This window comes from Erinaceus europaeus, chromosome 22 (assembly GCF_950295315.1).
Source record: "Erinaceus europaeus chromosome 22, mEriEur2.1, whole genome shotgun sequence".
In the NCBI taxonomy this organism is placed as follows: Eukaryota; Metazoa; Chordata; class Mammalia; order Eulipotyphla; family Erinaceidae; genus Erinaceus; species Erinaceus europaeus.
The window spans coordinates 6,767,977-6,792,082 of record NC_080183.1 but is presented as its reverse complement, the minus strand read 5'-3'; the positions used below and the strand labels follow the sequence as shown (position 1 = coordinate 6,792,082).

The following is a 24,106-nucleotide window of genomic DNA, read 5'->3' as shown; positions in this document are numbered from 1 at the left end:
TTTTTGTTATTTGTTTGTTTGTTTATTTGTTTATTTATTTATTTTACCAGACCACTGCTCAGCTCTGGCTTCTCTGGTGTGAGGGATTGAACCTGTGACTTTGGAGTCACAGGCATGAGAGTTTCTTCTACTATGCTCACTATCTTCCCCACCCTAGATTACTTTCAATTTTGTGTGTGAGAAACACCAGAGTGCCATTCAGTGTAGTGCCAGGAATGGAACTTGCATGTCACAAATGTAAGTCCTGTGCTCTAATGCACTGAGTTAGCATTCTGGCCTTTCTCCTGTGGAGTTTTATTTTTTAATTCATCATCATCATCATCATCATCATCATCATCATCATCATCAGCAGCAGCAGCAGCAGCAGTAGCAGCAGCAGCAGCAGCATTATTTTACCAGAGCACTGCTCAGCTCTAGCTTATGGTGGTAAAGGGGATTAAACCTGAGGTCTTGGAATCTCAGGCAAGAGAGTCTCTTTGCAGAGCCACTACGCTTGTCTCCCTCCACTCTCTCCAGTGGAGTTTTTAAAAGAGACAAGAACTGGTCACCCCTGCATGCTAGAAAGGTCACTCTGCCTACAGATGACAGGCAGGTAATGCTGCAGGGGGTGAGGCAAGCTGAAAGTCAGCTGTGGGACATTAGGACGAATACGTTGACAAGTACACTGGCTATGAGCATGCAGATGGGAGGAGGGGCAGCTGGGGGGCCAACCTGTGGGACTGGGCCTAGAAGCGGGAGGCCAGGCTGATACAGTTATCTGGATGGAGGAGTTCAAGTGTCTAGAACATCACCTGAATTTCAGTCCTGCTGATGTGGGGGTTAAGGGTCAGGTCCAGTGAAAAGTAGGGGTTGCTCTGACTGTGTCAGTTTGAGATGCTGAGAAGGATACAGAAGATTTCCAAGGCAGAGTATACCCATTAAAGAGACAATGAGGAGGGCTGAGCGGTGGCGCACCTGGTTAAGTACACATGCCACAATGCACAAGGACCCAGGTTCGAGCCCCTGGTCCCCACCTGCAGGGGAAAAGCTTTGTCAGTGGTGAAACAGTGCTGCAGGTGTCTGTCTGTCTCTCTCCCCATCACCCCCTTCCCTCTTGATTTCTGGCTGTCCCTATCCAGTTAATAAATAAAGATAATAAAGATATATTTTAAAAAAGAGACCATTACGGGGAAAGATGTGGCCTGGAAAACTTCTAGAACACATATGGAGGCCCCAAGTAACTAATAAATTTATGTGTGATGGTGCGAGTGTACAGCGATCACTACACGTCTTATAAAATTCCATTAGTTTCTTACCTTGGATCAAATCTTTTGCCTCTTGGGATACATTCTTCCAAGCTTCTCCTTCAAAAGAGAAATCCCCCTTTTTAATTTTTTTCATGATTTCCACTGCACTGGTACATGTCAAACTTTTATCATGAGACTGGAATGGAACTTGCCCTGATAGCATTGTATACTATCAAAGAGGGGAGAAAAGAGAGAGAAAGAAACAAGATGACTGCCCAAATCACTGTCAAAGTCACTGAAGCGAGTTTATTACTATTTGAATTAACATAATTTGTCAAATTTTAAATTTTATGATCACTGAGTTTTAAAAGATTACAGGATTTCCATCACTGAAGGAACTGAAACATTTCAAAAACCTGTAAATAAAATGAGACAGGATTTTTTTTTTTTTGGGGGGGGGAGGACATCAAGATTGAAAGCCATTTATATATCTGGAGCAAGAAAAACAAAGAAATGGATAGTCTTACTGTTAGAGAAAAGATGGCATTAGTGTTAACAGAAAATTAAGATAACAGATAACAGATAACAGAACCCTTTAATAACTATATTCTTTTCTTTCCAATTCTACACATCCTTCCCCAGAACATTAGCTGCGGTGAAGGCAGGTATTCCTATTTTGTTTGTAATGACTCTCATTTTAGTTAGTTTTTTTTTTTAACTTTCTTTATTGGGGGATTAATGGTTTGCAGTTGACAGCACTCCAATAGTTAGTACATGCATAAAATTTCCCAGTTTTCCACATAATAATTCAACCCCCACTAGGTCCTTCTCTGCCATCATGTTCCAGGACTGAACCCTCCCCCAACCCCACCCCAGTGTCTTTTCCTTTGGTGCAATACACCAACTCCATTCCAAGTTCTGCTTAGTGTTTTCTCTACTGATCTTTTTCTTTTTTAATTTTTTAAATATTTTATTTATTTATTTTCTCTTTTGTTGTCCTTGTTGTTTTAGTTATTATTATTGATGTTGTCACTGTCAGAGAGGACAGAGAGAAATGGAGAGAAGAGGGGAATGTAGTTGTCATTTCACCCCTACCCCAACCAAAATTATAAAAATATTCTTCTAAATTTTCCTCTAGAAGTATAATTTATTTTTATGGCTGGAATCTGCACTCCATCTGGGGTTTATTTTGGAGTCAGTTTGTTCTCCCCCAATGGCTAGCCAGTTGTCTCTGCAGAATGATTCTTTTATTTTTAAGCTGTATATGGTTTTATTTTAGTAATTTTCAGTCATCACTTATAAGTAAAACTGTATACTTATGAATATGGTACATTAATAAAAATAAACAGCTAACTTCTGTAGCTGCTAGTTGGTCTAAGGACTTAAGCAAATTATATTTTCATTTGTAATATGTTCCTTAAAAAAAAGTAGTCCAAATAAAAATAGCCTTTCATTTTTAGCAGCAGTATAAGATTTCCCCTTGTAACAGAGTCCCTACTTTAATATAGGCCAGCGATGACTATTATGCTTTTTAAGATTTGTGTAAGAAAGTCTTAGGCTAGTAGCAGGTAATTTAGACCTGAGGAATGTTTTATCTGTGACACTTTGTGCAGTGGCATGCTTTGCAAACATTGCCTTTTAAAACCTTGCTTCTCAAAACAAAACAACAACAACAAAATTTGTTTCTCTCATGCAAATAATGACAGCAAAGAGATATCACTTCACCCCTGTGAGAATGTCATACACCAGAAAAGACAGCAGCAGCAAATGCTGGAGAGGTTGTGAGGACAAAGGAACCCTCCTGCACTGCTGGTGGGAATGTAAACTGGTCCAACCCCTGTGGAGAACAGTCTGGAGAACTCTCAGAAGACTAGAAGTGGACCTACCCAGTGACCCTGTAATTCTTCTCCTGGGGATATAGCTTAAGGAAACAAACACAACCATCCAAAAAGATTTGTATCTACCTATGTTCATAGCAGCACAATTTGTAATAGCCAAAACCTGGAAGTTCAGTTGTCCAACAACAGATGAGCAAGTTGTGGAATACTACTCAGCTATTAAAAATGGTGATTTCACCATTTTCAGCCCATCTCGGATGAAGCTTAAAGAAATCATGTTAAGTGAGATAAGTCAGAAACAAAAGGGTGAATATGGGATGATCTCACTCACAGGCAGAAGTTAAAAAAACAAGATCAGTAGGAGTCGGGCGGTAGCGCAGCGGGTTAAGCGCACATGGCGCAAAGCACAAGGACCGGCATAATGATCCCGGTTCGAGCCCCCCGCTCCCCACCTGCAGGGGAGTCGCTTCACAGGCGGTGAAGCAGGTCTGCAGGTGTCTGTCTCTTTCTCTCCCCCTCTCTGTCTTCCCCTCCTCTCTCCATTTCTCTCTGTCCTAGCTAACGATGACAACATCAGTAACAACAAAAATAACAACAAACAACAAAAATAAGGGCAACAAAAGGGAAAATAAATAAATAAATAACTAGCAACTCGCTATAAAATAAAAACCCAACACTCTAAATTGTGCTATAAACAGCATTAGTACTGCATTTTGCAAAGTTTTCAAACGTGGCAAATTAAAAAATCTCCAATGTTAATGGCAGATAAAGAATTAAAATCATTAATAAAGCTTTAAAATTCAATAAGAGGGAGTCGGGCGGTAGCACAGTGGGTTAAGCGCAGGTGGCGCAAAGCGCAAGGACCGGCGTAAGGATCCGGGTTCCAGCCCCGGCTCCCCACCTGCAGGGGAGTCGCTTCACAGGCGGTGAAGCAGGTCTGCAGGTGTCTATCTTTCTCTCCCCCCTGTCTTCCCCTCCTCTCTCCATTTCTCTCTGTCCTATCCAATAACAACCACATCAATAACAACAACAATAATAACTACAACAACAATAAAAAAAGACAACAAGGGCAACAAAAAGGAAAATAAATAAAATTAAAAAAAAATTCAATAAGAAAATTTCCCCCACAGGAAATGGGTAAAACGCATAAGTGAGAATACTAAAAAATGTCCACACTGAATACTCATCAAATAAACACATGCCAATTATAACTGTGGTATGAAGTTTATGACTGACATTGACAGTATCCCGTGTATTCACACAGAGTTGCCTGGAACATGACCTGCTAAGCCTGCTAAGGGAAATCTAGCAGAGATGTCAAAACAGAGCTGCGCATACCCTTCTCCCAGGAATCTACTTTAAGGAAACAATCAGACAAATGCAAACACACACAGATACACACATAACTTTGTGTACCTCATGACAAGTGAAAAACTGGAAAATGTTAATTGCTCATTAGCAGAGAAATAAGAGACTCAAACCTATATACTATCATAACATTTGTTTAAAAAAACGTAGACATACATGCATACAGAAAACCAGCAGGGAGAGATAATATGAAGGGGGCGGGGGAGGGGGCAGAGGGTGTAAGCTTGACACATGTCACCTCCATGTAATGAGATTCCAAGTAATTCTCTTTGTTACTTTATATTTTTCACATATTATCTAAAGCTTTCTCTCTGTACCTATATATCACAAATTATATGCAGAAAAAGTAGGGCTATTTTGAGATGAAAAAAAAAAAGACACAATGAGAGTTTTTGAGCTTAAACTTCTGTTTCCAATCATGGCAATCAAGGACATTTTCTGAAAAGCATGCTTAGCCTGCTATAAAGTACTACAAATTACTACATATACATATACATATAACTTTACCTATTTATTTAACATAAGCAATATCCACTAATGACATTTTCAGTCTGAAAATTTCATAGCATATATTGAAATGTTTCTCATTTTACTGTTTTCACATTATATCTAATCTAATCTACCTATCATTCAGCAGTGTACTACTGCCTCTTTTAGAGAAATAGTTTTATCATGTAAAACACGAATGCTTAAATGTTTCAAGAAAGAAAGAAAGATCCATCCCCACATTTTTTGTAATTATAAGTTTTAAGAAATGGAAGCAGTCTTGGGTCAAGTTCTTTAAGTGGTAACAGCAAAAAAACCATGGATTTAAGAAGGAAAAGCAGAGGGAAGAGGAGACACAGACCTCAGGTCCAAAGACTGGCCAGATTTACTGCCATCCCCATGGCCCAGCACACACTCACCAGAATGACACCCAGGCTCCAGAGGTCACAGGACTCATCGTAGCCGTTATGATTCAGCAGCTCTGGGGCAGCATAATAAAGAGTAAAGCAAGGCGTCTTCAGAGGCTGGTTGTCAGGAGGCTTTAAGCGTGCGAAGCCGAAATCTATGACTTTAATTTCCAAATTGTCATTTTCATCAGTGAACAATAAATTCTGCAAGGTAAAAACAATTATATTAATCTTTTTTTTTTTCCTTTGCTGACAATGTCATGGGGTTTGGTAGAGCCATTTATATAACATTAGCTGTCCACAGACTGACAGTGGATCACACACACAGCGTTCTATCAGGGATCAAATGGGTGCTGGGTGTCTGTGCATTGTCCCTCTCTGCTCTGCACTCTTTTCAATCAGAATTATTTCAATTTTTATAATTTTTCAGTGTCGTGTACTACATTTTATTTCATTTCTTCTTATTTTTTTTTAGACAGAGACAGAGAGGCAGAGGGAGAGAGGGTGGAAGAGACCACAGCACTGAAGTTTCCTTCAATGTGGGGGGAGCCAGGGTCACATACATGGCAAAGTAGTGAACTATCCAAGTGAGCTATTTTTTTCTAGCCCTGGTATACTACATTTTAAAAGATTTAATTTTTTTAAATCAAACACAGGATTTTCATAAGAAAGAGAGAGAGAAGAGAGAGAGGTTAGAGCATCACTCTGGTATATGGGTCACTGGGATGGAGTCCAAAGCGTCTTGCATGCAAGACCCATGTCCAACTAGTTGAGCTATTTCCCCGTGACATGTGATGCATTTTCCACCTGCACTGTTCCTTTGATGTGAGATCCTCTGTCTGACTTTTCCTTCTATTTGTGTCTCATCCACCTTCTACCAACTCCCCTTCCAATAGGCTATTCAGATGTCTTTATCCCCACGAGCCCATAATTCATGGTAGAAACCGTGTCTACCATATTCATGACTCCAGCCCCCGTCCCTGGGGATAAAGTTGTGTTCTAGTAGGTGCTTCTGTGTACTCACTAAGATCATAAACAAAATAGTTCAATCAGATACAGTATAGTCTATTAAAAAAGACACTGTGAAACATCAATCATATTTCAGAAATATTTTTTCCAAAACAAGGAATAACATGTATGCCTCAATTATTCAGAAAATAATGATCTTTTGAATTAACCAGTGCCAAGGCTCCTCAACCGCTAAGGCTACGCTGCACATTACTTTTGTATTTATCACATGCCTAGTGAATGCTAATAGTCATAGTTAAATAGTTAAAGCCAAAAATAAAATACATTAATTCAAAAGCTTTCTTAAGATGCCGACTATACAATGCTTAACCCTGACTTTGTGAAGGAATTAAAATGTGGATATAATTAAATCTAAGGCTTCACCACAAATGAAGTCACAGAGTAGACTGAAAAGAAGCTCAAGCAAAGTGCTGCACACACCCTCCTTTCCTCATCTCCGCCTCAAACTGATTCGATATAAACTTTCTTTCCATATACATATACATATATATAGGATTTATTCATTAATTTGCTAATGAGAGAGAATCAGAGCATCACTCTGGGATGCTAGGGGTTGAACTTGGCACCTCATGCTTGAGAGTCCAAGGCTTTATCCACTGCACCACCCTTAGCCCAAGATAAATTTCCTTACTCTTGAAAGAGAATGGGGAGCAATTTGAAAATGAAAAAGTAAAGTGAGGAGAGCATAGAACTGGGAGGTGGCTGTGGTGGAGAACTATATCCTGCTAATCTTATGATCACATAAGAATTATTAAATCACTGATAAAATACCTATTTTAAAAAAGGAAAAATTTAAAGGTAGCCTGCTAAAAATGTTACCCAGCTTCCACATGTATATATCTGATGCCCATCTAGAATTCAGGATTTTAGTTATGTAGAATAACACGGAAGGCCGGGCGGTGGCACACAGGGTTAAGTGCACATAGTACAAAGCCAAGGACTGGCATGAGGATTCCGGTTCAAGCTCCTGGCTCCCCATCTGCAGGGGGCATCACTTCACAAGCAGTGAAGCAGGTCTGCAGATGTCTTATCTTTCTTTCCCCCTTTATCTTCTCCTTTCTCAATTTCTTTCTGACCTAGCCAACTACAACAAAAATGGAAAAAAATGACTGCCAGGAGTAGTACAGGCTGAACCCCAGCGATAACCCTGGAGGCAAAAAAAAAACAACAAAAAAAAACAGCACAGAACTATCAACCTAAGGTGTATAATCAGATCTTAAAATGCTACATTAATGGGGATTGCTATCTTTTTTTAATAGTTATTTATTTTTTCCCTTTTGTTGCCCTTGTTGTTGTTATTGATGCCGTTGTTGTTGGCTAGAACAGAGAGAAATGTGGAGAGGAGGGCAAAACAGAGAGGGGGAGAGAAAGACAGACACCTGCAGACCTGCTTCACCACCTGTGAAGCTACTCCCCTGCAGGTAGGGAGCCGGGGGCTTGAACCGGGATACTATGCTGGTTCTTGCGCTTCGCGCCACGTGCGCTTAACCTGCTGCGCTACACCCCGACTCTTGAGGAATGCTATCGTTTAGCATAGAAATCTAATACTCTATAATTTAAAAGTCAAAATGAAATCTATTTGATTATGAAAATTTCCATATAAAGGGACAATTTCATTTCTCTAAAATGTATTTTGTTCTAAGATTATAACTGCAATATAATGTCCTAAACAATCTGAGAATTCATCATCTCGACTGCCCACTTGGGAAAAAGATCTTATAACAAATATGAATAAATCTGCATAATAGTCTGTTTATTAGTAAATTAGCAAGGAGAACTTTGGTTCTGCTGGAGAGGATATCTGCTTCACTGGAGACTCATGAGGTGACAGATGGCAAGTGATCAAAGAGTAAAACATGTGAAAATGAATTCTATAATCATGGGACCCATCTTTTCAATTAAAAAAAAATTACTTGCTTGTTCCTTGTCTGTCCAGAAAACATTTAAGTGGTGTGCTTTCATATTTAAAAATAGACAGCTAATCTCTAATGTACAGAGCACCATCTTTTTAGTAGGCGTTAGGTAGGAGAGTGAGATCTTTGATGAAGGAAGCAGAGTGATAGCTATCATAGTTGCATAAAGCACAACTCACTTTGGATTAATCACTAGTAGTATCGATAACAGAATATAACATACACAGAGATTTAATTACTCAGGAGTCTCAATTATATTTGAATGCACAGAATTCTATTAAAAAAATCCTCTTCCTATCCACAGTCCAAGATCTTTAAAGGCAACAATGGTGCTTTGTTAGAAATATGGTCTCATGTAACCAAACATATTATTACTTTAAATATGCGTGAAATGCATTATAATCACCTTTTAATTAAAGTGAAGTGCTATTTTAGAGAGGATGCATATATAATTTGCATATGGTAAAGAATGATGCATTATTCTTCTATAAATTACTGGGTTTTGTTTTTCAATTTTCATTATTATTTTGATGATTTTCTTAAAGGGATAGATTTTTAATTTCTGACACTAAAAGGATCACTCTAGGGTTAAAACTTTATTAACCTTTTGAGAAAAAGTATAACAAGCTGCTATTTTTGAATTACTGCAGAGTTTCATAAATTTTAAAGCAACGACAAGCACATAAGGATGGCTTATCTAATCAAATCAGAATAATTCTTTATGCCAAAGGACTTAGAACAGAATTATATATATTCCTATATATGAGCTAATCAATTTGATTATAAATATGTGAAAAATAAACTTTCAAGATATATCATTAAAAACCCTCTAAGATGCTATACATATAGTAGAAATATATATATATTTTTGCTGCAAAAACTCCCATTGCTATTTTTAGCCAACAACTGTTGCATAAAGTGTTTCTTCCATAAAAGGCTCTCACACTTACAAATATAACCTCAAGATGATCAGCTGTCAGAGAGAGAGAGAGAGAGACTCATTTTAGACTGAAATAGAAAAAGGAAAAAAAAAATCCCAAAACCATGGTATTTCCAAGTATCTATTAGCCAAAAGCCCTGAAAGTAAAACAAAGCAAAACGCACACACAAAGCCACCACATCTGAGGGAGTATAAAGATGCAACTACACCGGACTATGTGAGATGTGACTCAGGGATACCTCGGGCTTCAGGTCTCGGTGCACCACACCAACATCATGCATGTGGCTCACGGCGGAAACCAGCTTCCTCATGATGTAGCTGGCTTCCGTCTCACTGAAGTGCTTCTTTTTCTTGATGCGCTCAAATAGCTCTCCCCCATTCAGAAGTTCCATCACCAGAAATGTGTGAAGCTAGGGAAGCAAAAGGAACATATGGGGAGGGGGTTGAAGAGGACCAGGCATTATTAATGCTGATCAGTAGTTGACGGTTAATTAATTCTCACCAACAAATCTAAATGATCCTTACAAGAATAAGCAACAGCAACCCTCATAGTTTAGAAGAGAGTTGCAGGGCAACGCAGCATTTTTAGACTCTTATTTCAGTCATGGAAAGTTTCAAGTACTGCAGCAAAATCTTTATATATCTTTTCCTTGACGAATCCTTTCATTTGAATTCTACCCCAATGCTCTCTATTAAGTTTAGTTGCAATTCCTGAGTTCTAGGTGAATAGCTCTTCAGGACTGAGTTGGGGCCACAGTTACAGAGCCAGAGCAGGTGTGCAAGCTTGTCCACCAATATCCCGACTGACAAGTGAGTCATCTTCAATGGGAGACTGTCTAAGCTCATCTTTTTTCTTTTGAGAAAATGCACTTTTATAGGACTGTTGTCTCAGGAGGACAGCTTCAGATACATGCTGTCCAGGGTCTTAATTACTTCTAGTGCCCAGGGCTCTAAGGGAGGTGAGTAAGCTCACTGAGGTGAAGGCACCGAAAAGCAGAAAGCAGCTTCCTTCAAGTCCTCCCTCAAAGGTGTCCCTTTCCTGACTAGGGAACCAAATAACAGAGCAAGTAGACACTGTCCTTCCTGGGTCTCACTCACTTGATGGGACAGCCAGGCAGTGTTTCTGACTCCCTGTGAGGGGCAGAGCAAAGGAACTCAAAGCCTGTTCCAAGCTGGACTGCCTGAGTTCAGAGCCAGCAATATAACTTCCAAGCCTGGCACTCAGCTTTGCGGGGCTCAACTTTCTCACTCCATCTTACCAGACAGAATGAATAAGACAATATGTGTGGAGTCTGGCACAGTGCTTGGACCACATCAGGTACACAGATCAATGGCAGCAACTGTTATAAGAGACCATAGCAACGATCCCTGAGTTATTACAGATATGATGCCACCATCCTACTGCCTGCTTTCACCCTGCCACAGCACTCTGGGAAATCTCAATGGGACAGAGAACTGGGTCACAGCTACTCCTGGGCCTGGATATTATGGGAGCACAATGAAGAGAGTTCAGAACCAGTCACCAGGTTCTCCTGCTCCATTTCTCTTGACTTGAGATAAGGAGCTAGTTCAGCATAGAGCACAGAAGCTGAATATCTTAGGCTACCTTAGGACTACTATATACCAGAGATGAGCAGCACTCTGATCTCTTTCTCTCTTTTGTTTTTCAAGGATGCTTTATTTATTATCCATGAGACAGGGTTTCACTTAAGAGAGGGAGAAAGAGACAGAGTAACAAATCAGAGCACCACTCCAGCACATGCAGCACTGAGGGCTGATTCCAGAACCTCAAGCACATGCTGAATGCTCTGCCAGTTGAGCCACTTCTCCAGTAACATTTTTCTCTTGCTCATAACAAATCCAGAAGTCGTTAAAAGAGCAGTTTAATAGATTTTCACTGGCTTGCTGCCTCTCTGATCCTATCTGTTCTTTAACTTGTACCAATTAGGCATATCACTTTCCAGCTTCTAGAAGTGACGGCTGAAACCTGAAATTCGTGCACTGAGAGGTTTTTTTTTTTTAACTTTACAATACTGCCCGTTTTATTAAGATGAAAATCAGAAAAAAAAGTATAGGAAGATGATTAGATAAGGGAGAGTAATTTATTGCTTACACTATAATTTCAAAGTTTCAGTTGTTTGCAGAGAAGCAAGAATGAATAAAAATATTTTGGGGGGGAGTTGGGCAGTAGCGCAGCGGGTTAAGCGCACATGGCGCAAAGTGCAAGGACCGGCATTAGGATCCCGGTTCGAGCCCCCGGCTCCCCACCTGCAGGGGAGTCGCTTCACAAGCGGTGAAACAGGTCTGCAGGTGTCTATCTTTCTCTCCCCCTTTCTGTCTTTTCCCATCCCCTCTCCATTTCTCTCTGTCCTATCCAACAACAACATCAATAACAACAACTACAACAGTAAAACAACAAAGGGCAACAAAAGGGAATAAATAAATAAATTAAAAAAAAAACCTTGGGGTAAAACCAGATGAAGCTGTGGTATATATTATTTCCTTTAAAAAAATGAAACTAGTCAACAAAAATGAAAGAGATGTTGGTGCTTCTCTTTTCCCTCTACCTCTTTCCTCTGGAGTTTTGGTGGTCACTTCCCTAGGCTAAGAAGGTGCTGTCTTTCCCTTCAATTTCTTCATTCCTTTTTCTTGGATCTTGAATTACTTCAGTTTTTGGCAGTCTCACCCAGCAGAGCCTGGTAGCACCTGGTCTGGAAGTAAGCAAGGTGCAGCTTATGGCGATGCCACTGGGATCCTGCCTCTCTGTCTTTCTTCCACATTACAGGTGACCAGTGAATGAGAAATACAGAAGAGGCTGTGCTGATCTGGGGGTGACTGTGGTGTGGTTTCTCTGCCCTCTCTAATGCTGGTCATGGAACCCTATCTCTGGCTGAATAGCAACAATACAACTGGTGAAAAACAGAACCCTGTGTGGGAATAGTCACAGGAAGAAAACTGCAATACCTGATCATGAAAGACTTCGTGCAGTTTCACGATGTTGGGATGTCCTTCACAAAGCTTCAGAGCTGTTATTTCCTTTTGAGTGTTGGCTTCCATCCTGCAAGACGAAACAGTCAGCATCTACATATGTCTCACCATGTCTGTGTGTCATTATGGCCCCAGCCCTAATTGTGTTTTTATTCACTGTGGGTTAGGAATCTGAGTGTCAAAAGGAAAGGATGAGGTTTCCATGAGGTTAATGAGTCATACTGCCCACCAGAATAAGAAATGTGTTCTTCTTGAGAAACTGATTATTTTTGGGTCTGAAAAAAGTTTGACATAAGACAGAATGAATGCTCTACTTGCTTGACAATTTGGTAGTAAGAATATCCAATAATCAGGTAATAATCAGTTATCAACCAGTCGTCTGCTACAATCATCTGCAGACAGCTAAATAAGTACTTTAAATCTCAAACAAATAGGAATGGCAATAGCTGCTAAAAGCACTTAGATGTCTGGCAATGTCACGATCACAAGAACATCTTATAACAAACTCAGAAGCATTTCATGTTATTATTTATGCTTAAATTTGCTGAAGCTAGAAATATAGATGGGTTGATTGAATGACTTAAGTCTGTGATACAAAAGTCTTGCAATGTACTAATGATTTTCAAAATAAAAATCTTAGCATACAGACACATTAACTAGAATGAATATATAGACACAAGAGACTTCCAGAAATGGTCATACCGTTTACTAATTATTTTCACTGCGAATGTTTGACTACTTTTTTTATGTATGCACTTTCGACAGATTGAGAAACTTCCTTCTCCTAATGGTTTGTCCTTCAAATCGAGGTCGTAGTGTTGATAAAATGGAGAGTCCTGGTGAGAGACCAACATTGTTTAACTTAGAGGAATATTAGTAATACACAGGAGAGAAGTAAAGTCATAGAGTAAAGTAACATTATCAATGCTTATGAATATAAAGAGAAGACGATCTAAAATTCATCTCTAGTCTGTTTCTATTTTCATGGATAGCATCTAAGATAAATAATTTTCTATTACTGTAAAACGGAGTCCTTCAAAATGATGGTAATAATTACCCTAGGGCAAATATTTATTTTTCTTTATTCATTTAAAACATGCATCTTAGGGGGATGGCAAGCCTATTGAGTTTACTTGAGAACCTTAATTACGGTTGGTATCTGAACCTGATATATAGCTGGGGTAGTGCAATCATGCACTTCTGAGTATCTATCTGAAACCAACCAACCAGCCAACTATCCCATTCCCCCCCCCCACACACACACAACCAAAGCACGTGATTTTCTAAACCACCATCATCTACCTTCATCATGGCACTTCTGGCAACATTAGAGGCTCCTGGACGCTCAGCTCCCATATGAAACTGCAGTGGGTCTATAAGGGCTGCGTTTCGCTTGAAGAGAATAGAAGGAGCAACAAAGGAGTAGCCCTGGAAGAAAGGAGAGGTAAAGAGCTCAGGGCTGCAATTTTCCTACTTGGCTCTGATCAGATCGCAACAGAAGGTTTCTTAAATCAAGTGGAAAGCAGTAAAAACACCCAAATCTTTGCTAAGATGAATCAAATTTTATTTTTTAATCCAAGGTTATTTCAAAGTAATAGCAAAAAATTTTCCAGATGGAGATAATGCCATCTTCTGGTAGAATGAAACCAATTCAAAAGCAAAAGCAGACAAATCCTTCCTAGACAAATCCACCCCCCAATCTCTGACTCAGTACTGTAACTGTTTTGTATTGCTGATAAAAATTCGCTTATAAACATGGCTAACTTCTCAAAAAAAAAAATAAAACAACAGAATTAAGGCATTAAAGTGACACAAGTGTTACTATTTTTCAAATGAGAAAAAATAGCAAGTTTCATTAGTTATTTCCTATCTGCAGTGGGAAAGACAGAGAGGCAGACAGAACAAGACGCTGTTTATGACATCTCATTTGTTTTGTCTTCACGTCTTGTACTGTCAGGTATCAAACCCAGGGCCTCAATAGGCAGGGCAAGAATTCTACAGCTGATCTATTTCCTTGATTCTCGAGTTAATTTCTTTTCTTCTTTCTTTCTCTCTCTCTCTCCTTTCCTCCAGAGCTTTACACCTACATAATTCTACTGCTCCTGGAAGGCTTGTTTCTTTGTTTTTTGTTTTTGTTTTTCCAGGTAGAAACAGAGCAGGAAAGAGAAAAAAAAAAAGAGAGATACTACAGCATTGCTCCACTGCTTGTCAAGCTTCCTCTGTATAAGGTGTTTCCATGTGGTTGTGGAGACTCCAGTCCAGGGCCCTGCCCTGGGTAAGGGGTGTGCTCCACCAGGTGAGCCATCTCCTGGCCTCCTAGAGTCAGATTCAAATCCAGCAATTCTTTGACACTTACTGCTTTAAGAATGCCATGAAATTTAGAAAAGGGATAAAAACTAGTAGAAGAATACATGACTCACAAGTGGTATAATGGTGGGCAATCTATCAGTTTAAGCTGGAACTTGAGTTCAACACACATGTTCCGCACATCTACGTGCTCCCCCCATTAGCCACTAGTGATGCAGAATGGACAAGAGGGACACTGGAGGTGCTGGCAGGTGACGCTGTGGGACACTTAGGGGACTCAAAGCAATGAGGCATCAGCAGAAGCTTGTGGGTAGAAACTGAAAACTTCTTTATAGAAAAATAAACACACGCATACACAGCCTGTTCTTTAACAGACCATAAGCTTCAATGACTAATCTGCAGTATCTCGGCGTTTAGAAAGTTTTAAGAGATCAAAGAATTTTGTTTCAGACACAAAGAAACTTTTCATACCAGAGCTGTCTCCTTTTCAAAGGTGCTCTGGGCCCCAGCAGGGGCATACTCCTGGGCTCACCTGGAACAGCCTCTCGGAGCTCTGAGGCAGTGCTGCCGGGGAGTAGGCAGGGTCCATCTCCGTGAACTCCTCAGCAAAGTTGCTCACATCTAACTCATCTCGAATGATGGGCTTAAAGGGTGCGGGCACTTTTTTGGCAGCTAAATTATCCCAATTTATTTTCTAAAAGAGAAGAAGGAAGCTGGTATGGAGTAGAGACCAACACAACAAGAGCTATTTAAAGTACATCTATTATTCAATGTCTCTACCACTGTGCTATTTCTCTGAAGAGGCTTTCTTTTCTTTTCTTTTCTTTTTTTCCTTTCAGTCTATTTCTTTAAAGACTAACAAAAGAGTTTTTAATAGATCAATAAGGAGAAAAGCACAACATTTAGACTAGTGAGTAAAAGATATATTCCCACAAGCACTAACACATTTTCTGACTGCAGCTTATGGCTCCTGCTGATGTTGTGTCTGAAAGGGCAAAATTAACTGTTTTCTCCCAGGGTGTGGGCTCGTCTTGTCCGCTAGGGGGCACCAGGAACACACTTTATTCTTAGGGATAGCGAAAATACTTCTGTCAGGAATCTGAGAAAGGTGAGAAGCCAGGATAAGACTAAGCAAAACCTGAAACTGAATTAAACGGTAAAAATAGGCTTTAAGGTCCCCCACGGACAGGAATGCTGTCTGAAGGAAGACCCCTGTTCTCTAGAAGCTGTGCTCACTACCCTTCTCCTGCCGGCGCTTTCCTCCTGGTCCTCTGAGCAAGGCTGGAGATGAGCATCTGCTTATATCTCTGCATGCGAGTGATGACACTATGCTGATAGCTGCTACTCTTCTCATTCAACTGTATCTAAGTATTTTAAACACTGCCTTTCTCTCTCTTATGGGATAATCCAGGCTTGTTTTTCTTGGATGATGACATTTATAAGTCTAGCTACTAGAAAATGTTTTTATTATGCCCTCTTGCGGAGGCAATGAATACATTTAGATTGCACATCTTCAAACTTTTCAGCTAGGACATTCAGTGCATCGTCTTGTACTGACGGATCCAGATGGAAAGTGGAATCCAGCTTGGAATACTGGTAAGAACTAACCTTGTCCCTTACACCATTAGCTAGATAATGGAAGCGTCAGGACATAGTAAGCGTCTGTGGTGGTTTCCATTAATAAGCACCTGCTTTGTGATTGGGCACAAGGAGAAGCTTCTATAGTAATTTAAAGAACTATGCTGTTAGGTGATATTTGCTATGTAGAGTACTGAATGCTAAGATGGTCTTTTCCATCTCTATTCCACTCAGGCACTTATTAGAATTCTGGGGAGTCGGGCCGTAGCGCAGCAGGTTAAGTGCAGGTGGCACAAAGTGCAAGGACTGGTGTAAGGATCCCGGTTCGAGCCCCTGGCTCCCCACCTGCTGGGGAGTCACTTCACAAGTGGTGAAGCAGGTCTGCAGGTGTCTGTCTTTCTCTCCCTCTCTGTCTTCCCCTCCTCTCTCCATTTCTCTCTGTCCTATCTAACAATGACAACATCAATAACAACAATAACTACAATAAAAATAATAATAAACAAGGGCAACACAAGGGAAAATAAATAAGCAAACATAAAAAAATTTAAAAAAAAAGAATTCTGGCCTTCTTTCCTAAAGCATGCTTCTGTCATGTAAAATGCCAAAGCAAGCAGACCATCTAGAATTACTATCCCAGGTTATATAGCAAAGGGAAATTTCTCTAGTGTGAACTGCATAGTGTAATATTTATAAGTGCATGGAACCATAAGAAAAGGGCTTTGAGAAAATACGATTGAGTTATTCTACTTAAATACTGTTGGAAAAGGGCTATGCCCTGACCTGACGCCCACGTCTAGCTTTAGCTCAAAGCCCGTGTTTTGCACACAGTACCTTCTACACGGGATGTCAATGATTTATGCACCTGATGTCAGTCAAAGGTACAAAGGCTGTTTTGAGAAGGAAGGACAGACAAGAGGAGATGGAAACCAACAGAAGAGTGTTTAGCCTGGAGGCCTCCTCCCTTAACAATAAAGAGAATAATAAACAGGTCAAAATGGGGTCCTGGAAGCCTCCGTTTCTCCCTCTGTCCCTGCTCCATGTGCTTTCTTCTGAGTGCTAAGGGCCTCATCTCTCTGAACCCCTCATCAGCCAGCCAGCCTGACCCTTAGCCTGACAAATACTTTGAATTTCACCTTATTGTGAATTTTGGAGCCAAGCTTCTGAAAAAGATATTTGTTTAAATAGTAATCTTTCCAAGCCATACGAAATGCACATACTGAAGGAGCTGGGTGGTGGCACACCTGGTTAAGCTCACACATTACAGTGCACAGGGTCCAGGTTCAAGCCCCCCCAGTCCCTACCTGCAGGGGGAAAGTTTCGCAAACAGTCAAAGAGTGTTGCAGGTGTCTCTCTATCTCTCTCTCTATCCCTCCTCCCTCTCAATTTCTCATCAAATAGTTTTTAAAAGATCCTGAAATACACATACAGAGAAATTAATTTTATTCTAAGTATGTCATACTGTGTACATAATATTTTTAAAGATGGTTACAGTGAGACTGAAATAAATATGCTCTTCTGTTCAGCACCGAAGCAGAGAGATCATTCTTATGCTCAACTGCTATTTTCCTCTCTTCTTAAACCATTTTCTTAGTGATTGAACATGTGCACTCTACTGTGTGACCTATTACCCAGCCCTTTATTGGTGATTTAATAGCAGTTTACAGGGTAAATTAAAAAAGATTATAAAATTACAGGGTATAGTTTCATACTGTACCCGCCACCAAACCAATCACTATTTTTCTACATCCAAAAAATAACATGTAAGTAGAGTTTTTCTATGCTATAGTGTGCTTTTTTCAGTTGTTTTTGATAATGATAATGCAAAAGCTTAGTTTTCGGAATAAGAAAATCCCTTTAGACCACAATTATTTAAATCATGCTTGATGATATAATAAAATTACTTTAAAAGATATATATATATATATATATATATATATATATATATATATCCACCCTCGGGGTTTTAGAAATCAAGATCATGGTACCCAAGGTTGGGCTGTTTCAACTGAAACAGCTCGTCAACTCAGTTAATTATTTTCCACTCATCTAAAGTCTTGGTGGCTTTTTTGGATTAAATTGAGCAAACCAGGTTGAGCAGATGTTTGGTGCTCTGTACATGGTATCATTTGGCTTTTTCAGATTAAGAAAAGCCCCATCACAAGCACAAAGAAAACATATGACTAATCCCCTATGTTACAAAAATGTAGCTGAGAAGTAGGTACATTATGAAGCAATTAAATCACTGTCTAAAAGGTATCACACAGAGACAGTAATAAACTAAGGAAGAAGCAAAGTCTCCTCAGTCCCAACGCATAAGTATTTTTTTAAAAGATGTATTTATTTGTTAATGAGAAAGAGGGGGAGAGAATTAGAACATTCCTCTGGTACCTGGGACAGTAGGGGATGAACTTGGTGCCTCGTGCGTAGGAGTTAACGCTTTATCTTTTACTATTTATTTACTTATGCCCTTTTGTTGCCCTGGTTGTTTTATCGTTGTTGTAGTTATTATTGTTGTTGTTATTGATGTCGTCATTGTTGGATAGGACAGAGAGAAATGGAGAGAGGAGGGAAGACAGAGAGGGGGGAGAGAAAGACAGACACCTGCAGACCTGCTTCACCGCCTGTGAAGTGACTCCCCTGCAGGTGGAGAGCTGGGGGCTCGAACCGGGATTCTTACTCAGGTCCTTGCACTTTGCGCCACCTGCGCTTAACCCACTGCGCTACTGCCCGACTCCTGGAGCTTAACACTTTATCCATTGTTCCACTGTCTGGGGTCCCAACTGCCTTAAATCTTGAGATCAAAAATAGAAACCAATAGTCAAGAACAGTAAGCAACTTATGTACAGAAAACTGATTACTGGAGGTCTGGGCAGTGGCACACCTGGTTGAGCACACGCTACAATGTGCAAGGGCCCAGGTTCAAACACCCTCTCGCCAATGGCGGGGAGGAGGGGAGCTTCAGTGTCTCTGTCTCTCTCCCTCTATGTCTTCCTTTTCTCTCTTGATCTCTGTCTCTATCCAATAACTAACTCTACAAATAATAAAAAAGTAAACAGACCCTGAACCTTCCTGAAGGGTCCCTGCCATGTATAAAAGATACTCCCCTCTCCCCTGCAAAAAGACTTTGCTCACTCATCTCGCCAAGAACGCTGAGTACTATTAACCTTAAGGTATGTAAAACCATCTGCTCCATAAACTTCACCTGGAAAAAGAGATGTTCTTTGATTTCATCCGCATCACGTGGACCACAGCCCAGTCTTGTCTTGGGATCTTTCATCAAAAGGCGCTGAAGTAAGTCTTTAGCTGAAGCACTTATTTCTTGAGGATATGGAGGTTCAGTTTTTAAAATTCTCCTGTAAACAGATAAAATTTGCTGTTAAGATACCTATCATGGGGAGATAAGAAATTTTACTTAAAAAATTATATGCATTTGACAACAACTGTCTTGTGAATCATAATCTTCCTAACAGAGAAAAAGAAAAACAGCCTCGTGGTTAAGACAGCCAGAAGATGAAGTTGTAGTGACTGGCTCTTTGGCAAACAAACAAACAAACAAAAAACCAAGTATATGAGTACAATGAGACATTCTAAAATTGAACTACATCTAAAAACAGAGTAAAAGTACTTTATATTACACACAGTGGAATCAAATTTCTGAAGGTAAAGCAGAAATAAGAGTACTGAACCATTTTCCAGTATTAGTCAAACCCAGCAGCCATCCCAAATACTTAATCTGGGGAAGGGGGAAGGTGTGGTTCTAGAATAGACTTTCTTCCTAGGGACTAGACTTCAACCCAGTGAGATATTTTTCAATGGAGAAAGTCTGACTCCTTTTTGGAAAGTGGGTGTCAGCATTCAGATGTGAAGAAAGTGCCTCAGCCATATCTGCTCTCACTCCTCTTCCAAGTGCCAGAGGGATGCAGAAGCACCTGGCTACGGCTCAATTCTTGACATCTGAGAATGAGTACCAGGCCTGGACTTTTCAGACAATTAAAGCATCTGTCCTGTGATTTTCTACTACAGAAGATGAGGGCCGGGCAGTGCTTTGAGGCAAGGGGTGCTCAGGCTGGCAGGAAAGTCTACGACTGACTGAAAATGAAGAACGAGAATCATTAAGCTTCATGATGAACTATCTGAATGCATTCTAAGGTGAGAGAAATAATCAGTCCAATCCAATGTACTGTTTCTTTTTCTTGGCCCAGTGGGGCCTCATGCCTATGCAATTTCACTGTTCCTCGACACTCCCCATTCTTTCATCTTGAGACAGACACATACAGCACTGCCTTACTATTCAAAGAGCCTCTCCTTGTGCTGTGAGTGGAGCTTCCATATGGCACCAGGGATCAAACCCAGGACCTTGAGCATATGTGCACTCTACTAAGTGAACCTCCTCCTGGCTCCTACAGGCAGAATCCTAGCCCAGTGATCACCGTCTCCCTGTGCCCACAGCTTCATGCCTCTTACGTATTGTTTGAACACGGTGATTTCCTAACAACCAACATTAGACAGTAATGCTAACAGGAAGCAGGCAAGCTGGGGAAATAGCATAATGGTTTTGCAAAAGTCTTTCATGCCTGAGGCCAATCCCCAGCACTACCATAAGCCAGAACTGAGCAGTGCTTTAACACAATTAAACACACACACAAAAAAAAAAATATGAAGGAAGGAAACAAAGCCACTTTCATGAGTAGGTTTTAAACATTCCATCTTCCTGGGTTATCTCTTGCCTTCCCACTTTGGAGGCTTTGGTGAAGCAAGCTGATGTAGTAGGCAGGTCTACAGCCAGGATCTGAGGGTGGTCTTCTGCCAGCGGCCAACAAGTGAGTGAGTGAGTGAGAGAGGCTCAGTCCTGAAACCCAGAGGAACAGAATCCTGCCAACAGTCACATGTGCTTGGAAGATGAGGCTGCCCCAGCTGAACTCTGAGAGGACTGTGGCCCAGCCAACATCCTGCAGTCTGAAAATGACCTTGAAGCAGAGGGCTCAGCCATACTCAGATTCTGGATTTACAGAAACTCAAGATAATAAACACACTGATATGTTATTGTAAGCCACTGAGTTTTGAGGCAAGCTGTTACTTAGCAGTGAATACTGGGTAATTAATATAAGGCCAAATAGTTAGCTTCTCAGGCTCTGAAAGCCAAGCATGGCCTCTGGGGCAGCTTGCCAGCCCACTGTTGAGGCAGGAGAGCAGTCAGCAGCCTAACCACCAGCCCACCAAGAGTACTGGTGAGCATGGGAGAACGGCAGTTGCCACTACTATAATACTTTACTGATGAACTCTGGGATGTGAATTTCACATGGCATGAAATAGTGCTCATTTATGGTGTTATTTCCCCAAAGTAAAAGACTCTGTGGTTGGGGGGAGGGTTCAGTTCTGGAACATGATGGCAGAGAAGGACCTAGTGGTGGGTGAATTGTTATGTGGAAAACTGGGAAATGTTACGCATGTACAAACTATTTTATTTTACTGTCAGCTATAAACCATTAATCCCTCAGTAAAGAAATTTTTTTTAAAAGGAAGAAATAGTACTCATTTATTGACATGTTTCAACCATTTCAGAAGGTGAAAAGCATTCTTAGCTCACAGGTCAAACAAAATCAGATAGCAGGATGAATGTGGGGTGTGGTTGTGGCTTGTCAGCCCTTAACCTGAGAAGGCCAGCTAGAAGAATCCCCCTAAAACCACTGTTTTGGTGACTCTTGAATAAACTTAATGCCATGTGTATGACAGTATTGTATGAAACAAGTTAACAGAGCACTTTTTATTAATAGGCAATGAAATATAAAATAAACATTTCTTTTTAAAAAAGTTTGTTTATTGAGAGAATAAGAGAAAGGAGAAGGACCAGAATACTGCTTAACCCTGGCATAAGGTAGTGCCAGGAATTAAACCTACAGCCCTTAGGGTCTCCGATATGCAAACTGGTGCTTTAACAGGTCAAGCTAGCTTCCAGCTCCCAGATAAAGATTTCTTGGCAAATATTTTCTACACTTCAAAGGCAGGGAGAGTGAGACAAAGAAATCCTGTCAGAGATGATGGGGGAGCGGCAAACAGAACCTCTGTATCCTGGCCATGAGGCTGTGTGCAGCCACCGTGGTTTGCCGGGCCCATCTGCTAAAGGGCTCCTCCCTAGAATGGCAGGCAGTGACTGACTGACAGGGATGTAGGTGACCCAGAGGCCAGCTCCTCATGCAGCTGTAACATACGCCCTAAAATAGAGTTCTCAGAAAGGCAATAAAACCTAGTGGAAGACACCACAAAAAAATGTTGGGGACTGAGTGACAGTGCACTCAGTTGAGCGCACACTTCACCCTGTGTAGGGACTCGAGCCTAAGCCCCAGACCCCACCTGTGGGAGGGAGAGGACAGCTCTACAAGTGGTGGAACAGTGTTGCAGCTTTCTCTCATGTTCTATCTATCCCCTTCTCAATTTCTCAAAAGAAAACAAAAAAAGAAAAATGCAATCAGGAGATTAAGAAATGCAATACTCAAAGGAAGGTTAGAGAGCAATCATTACCATTTATAATATTGACAACTTAATATTTGTCCCACATGGACGTGAAGAGTATGGGAAAGATTTTTCATGAATAGAACATTTGACCTGAAATAAACCAGCTGTCTTTAAATATCTAAATCCATGCCTGAAAGAAACAATAGAAGTTCTGTATTCTTTCAAGGACAAGATGTGGATTGACACGCAGAGATTAAAGGAAGCCAATTTCGGCTCATTTTGGGGGGAGGGGTGTAGGGGATTCTAGATGACTCATAAATTGCTCGATAATGGAAGGAGCTTCTTGAGAAAAGCTTATGCAACAGCATTACCCATTCATCACATCACTCAGGGAGACAGTTCTCAGGGATACTGATGGAAAGAGTCTTCTTCTCATTCTGATTTCTGCTATTTTGAAATCTGATGCAACACAAAAAGTTTTTGCTATGATTTTATGCTATCTGTAGGCAGTCGCAGATAGATAACTTGGAATAATATACCATTTTGAAGCATTTCAAGTAAAAACTATAAAAAATATGCAGAATTCAAGGGAGCATAATAATCAAGGAATGGAAGGATTCAATAATGAGAAGACATCTTCACCAATTGAGGCATTTGGGACAAGATAATGATACATTTATCTGAGTGGTACAAATTTTAAAATAACAGACTATGGAAGATTTTTTTTTTTTTGCCAAGAAAGTCAATCAGAATGATTATCCTGAAAGGAAAAGGTAATACACAGAATAATCAGTTATTATACTGTATACTGTTTGGAAATTTCAATAATAAAAGTAAAGCAAACAAAAGCCATGAACTCAGGTTAACATGAAGCTTTAAACAAAATTAATGACACCATGACAAAGTGGATAATTAGCTGATTAAAGGGAAAGCATCTTATTTGGATTTCTAAAGTCTAGTTTAAATTTTTTGCAACTCAACAATTTGTTTGGCTTTGTATGTTAACTCTCTTTTCAGTCACCAGGTTTCAGATGCCATCAGGATGCTGGCCAGGCTTCCCTGGACTGAAGACCCCACCAATATGTCCTGGAGCTCCGCTTCCCCAGAGACCCACCCTACTAGGGAAAGAGAGAGGCAGACTGGGAGTATGGACCGACCAGTCAACGCCCATGTTCAGCGGGGAAGCAATTACAGAAGCCAGACCTCCCACCTTCTGCATCCCACAACAACCCTGGGTCCATACTCCCAGAGGGATAGAGAATGGGAAAGCTATCAGGGGAGGGGGTGGGATATGGAGATTGGGTGGTGGGAATTGTGTGGAGTTGTACCCCTACTACCCTATGGATTTGTTAATTTATCCTTTCTTAAATAAAAAAAATAAATAATAAGAAAAATAAATAAAATAGAAATAGTTCAAAAAAATTTTTTTTACAAAATCTGATCTAGGCTCTCTTTCTAAAACCAGAAGGTCAAATGATTGATCTTTTTTATTTTTATTTATTTATTTTTAAATATTTTATTTTTTAACATTTTATTTATTTATTAATGAGAAACATAGGAGGAGAGTGAAAGT

General features: G+C 40.3%; 2 protein-coding genes across 6 annotated transcripts in view; both read right to left on the bottom strand.

Annotated features, from left to right (window-relative positions):
* Window positions 1–24,106, bottom strand: part of CCDC88C (coiled-coil domain containing 88C) — a 494,884-nt gene that overhangs the window by 103,106 nt on the left and 367,672 nt on the right. The gene's annotated exons all lie outside the window — the stretch shown is intronic.
* Window positions 1–24,106, bottom strand: part of RPS6KA5 (ribosomal protein S6 kinase A5) — a 145,565-nt gene that overhangs the window by 4,449 nt on the left and 117,010 nt on the right. For all 5 annotated transcript variants that reach the window (XM_060181197.1, XM_007526833.3, XM_060181196.1 and 2 more), the window contains 8 exons: window positions 19,283–19,433; window positions 15,035–15,196; window positions 13,498–13,623; window positions 12,898–13,031; window positions 12,172–12,265; window positions 9,447–9,617; window positions 5,338–5,529; window positions 1,296–1,455 (listed from right to left, as the gene is read on the bottom strand). In XM_060181197.1, coding sequence (XP_060037180.1) covers window positions 1,296–1,455; window positions 5,338–5,529; window positions 9,447–9,617; window positions 12,172–12,265; window positions 12,898–13,031; window positions 13,498–13,623; window positions 15,035–15,196; window positions 19,283–19,433 — 1,190 coding nt within the window. The remainder of the gene's footprint in view (window positions 1–1,295; window positions 1,456–5,337; window positions 5,530–9,446; window positions 9,618–12,171; window positions 12,266–12,897; window positions 13,032–13,497; window positions 13,624–15,034; window positions 15,197–19,282; window positions 19,434–24,106) is intronic.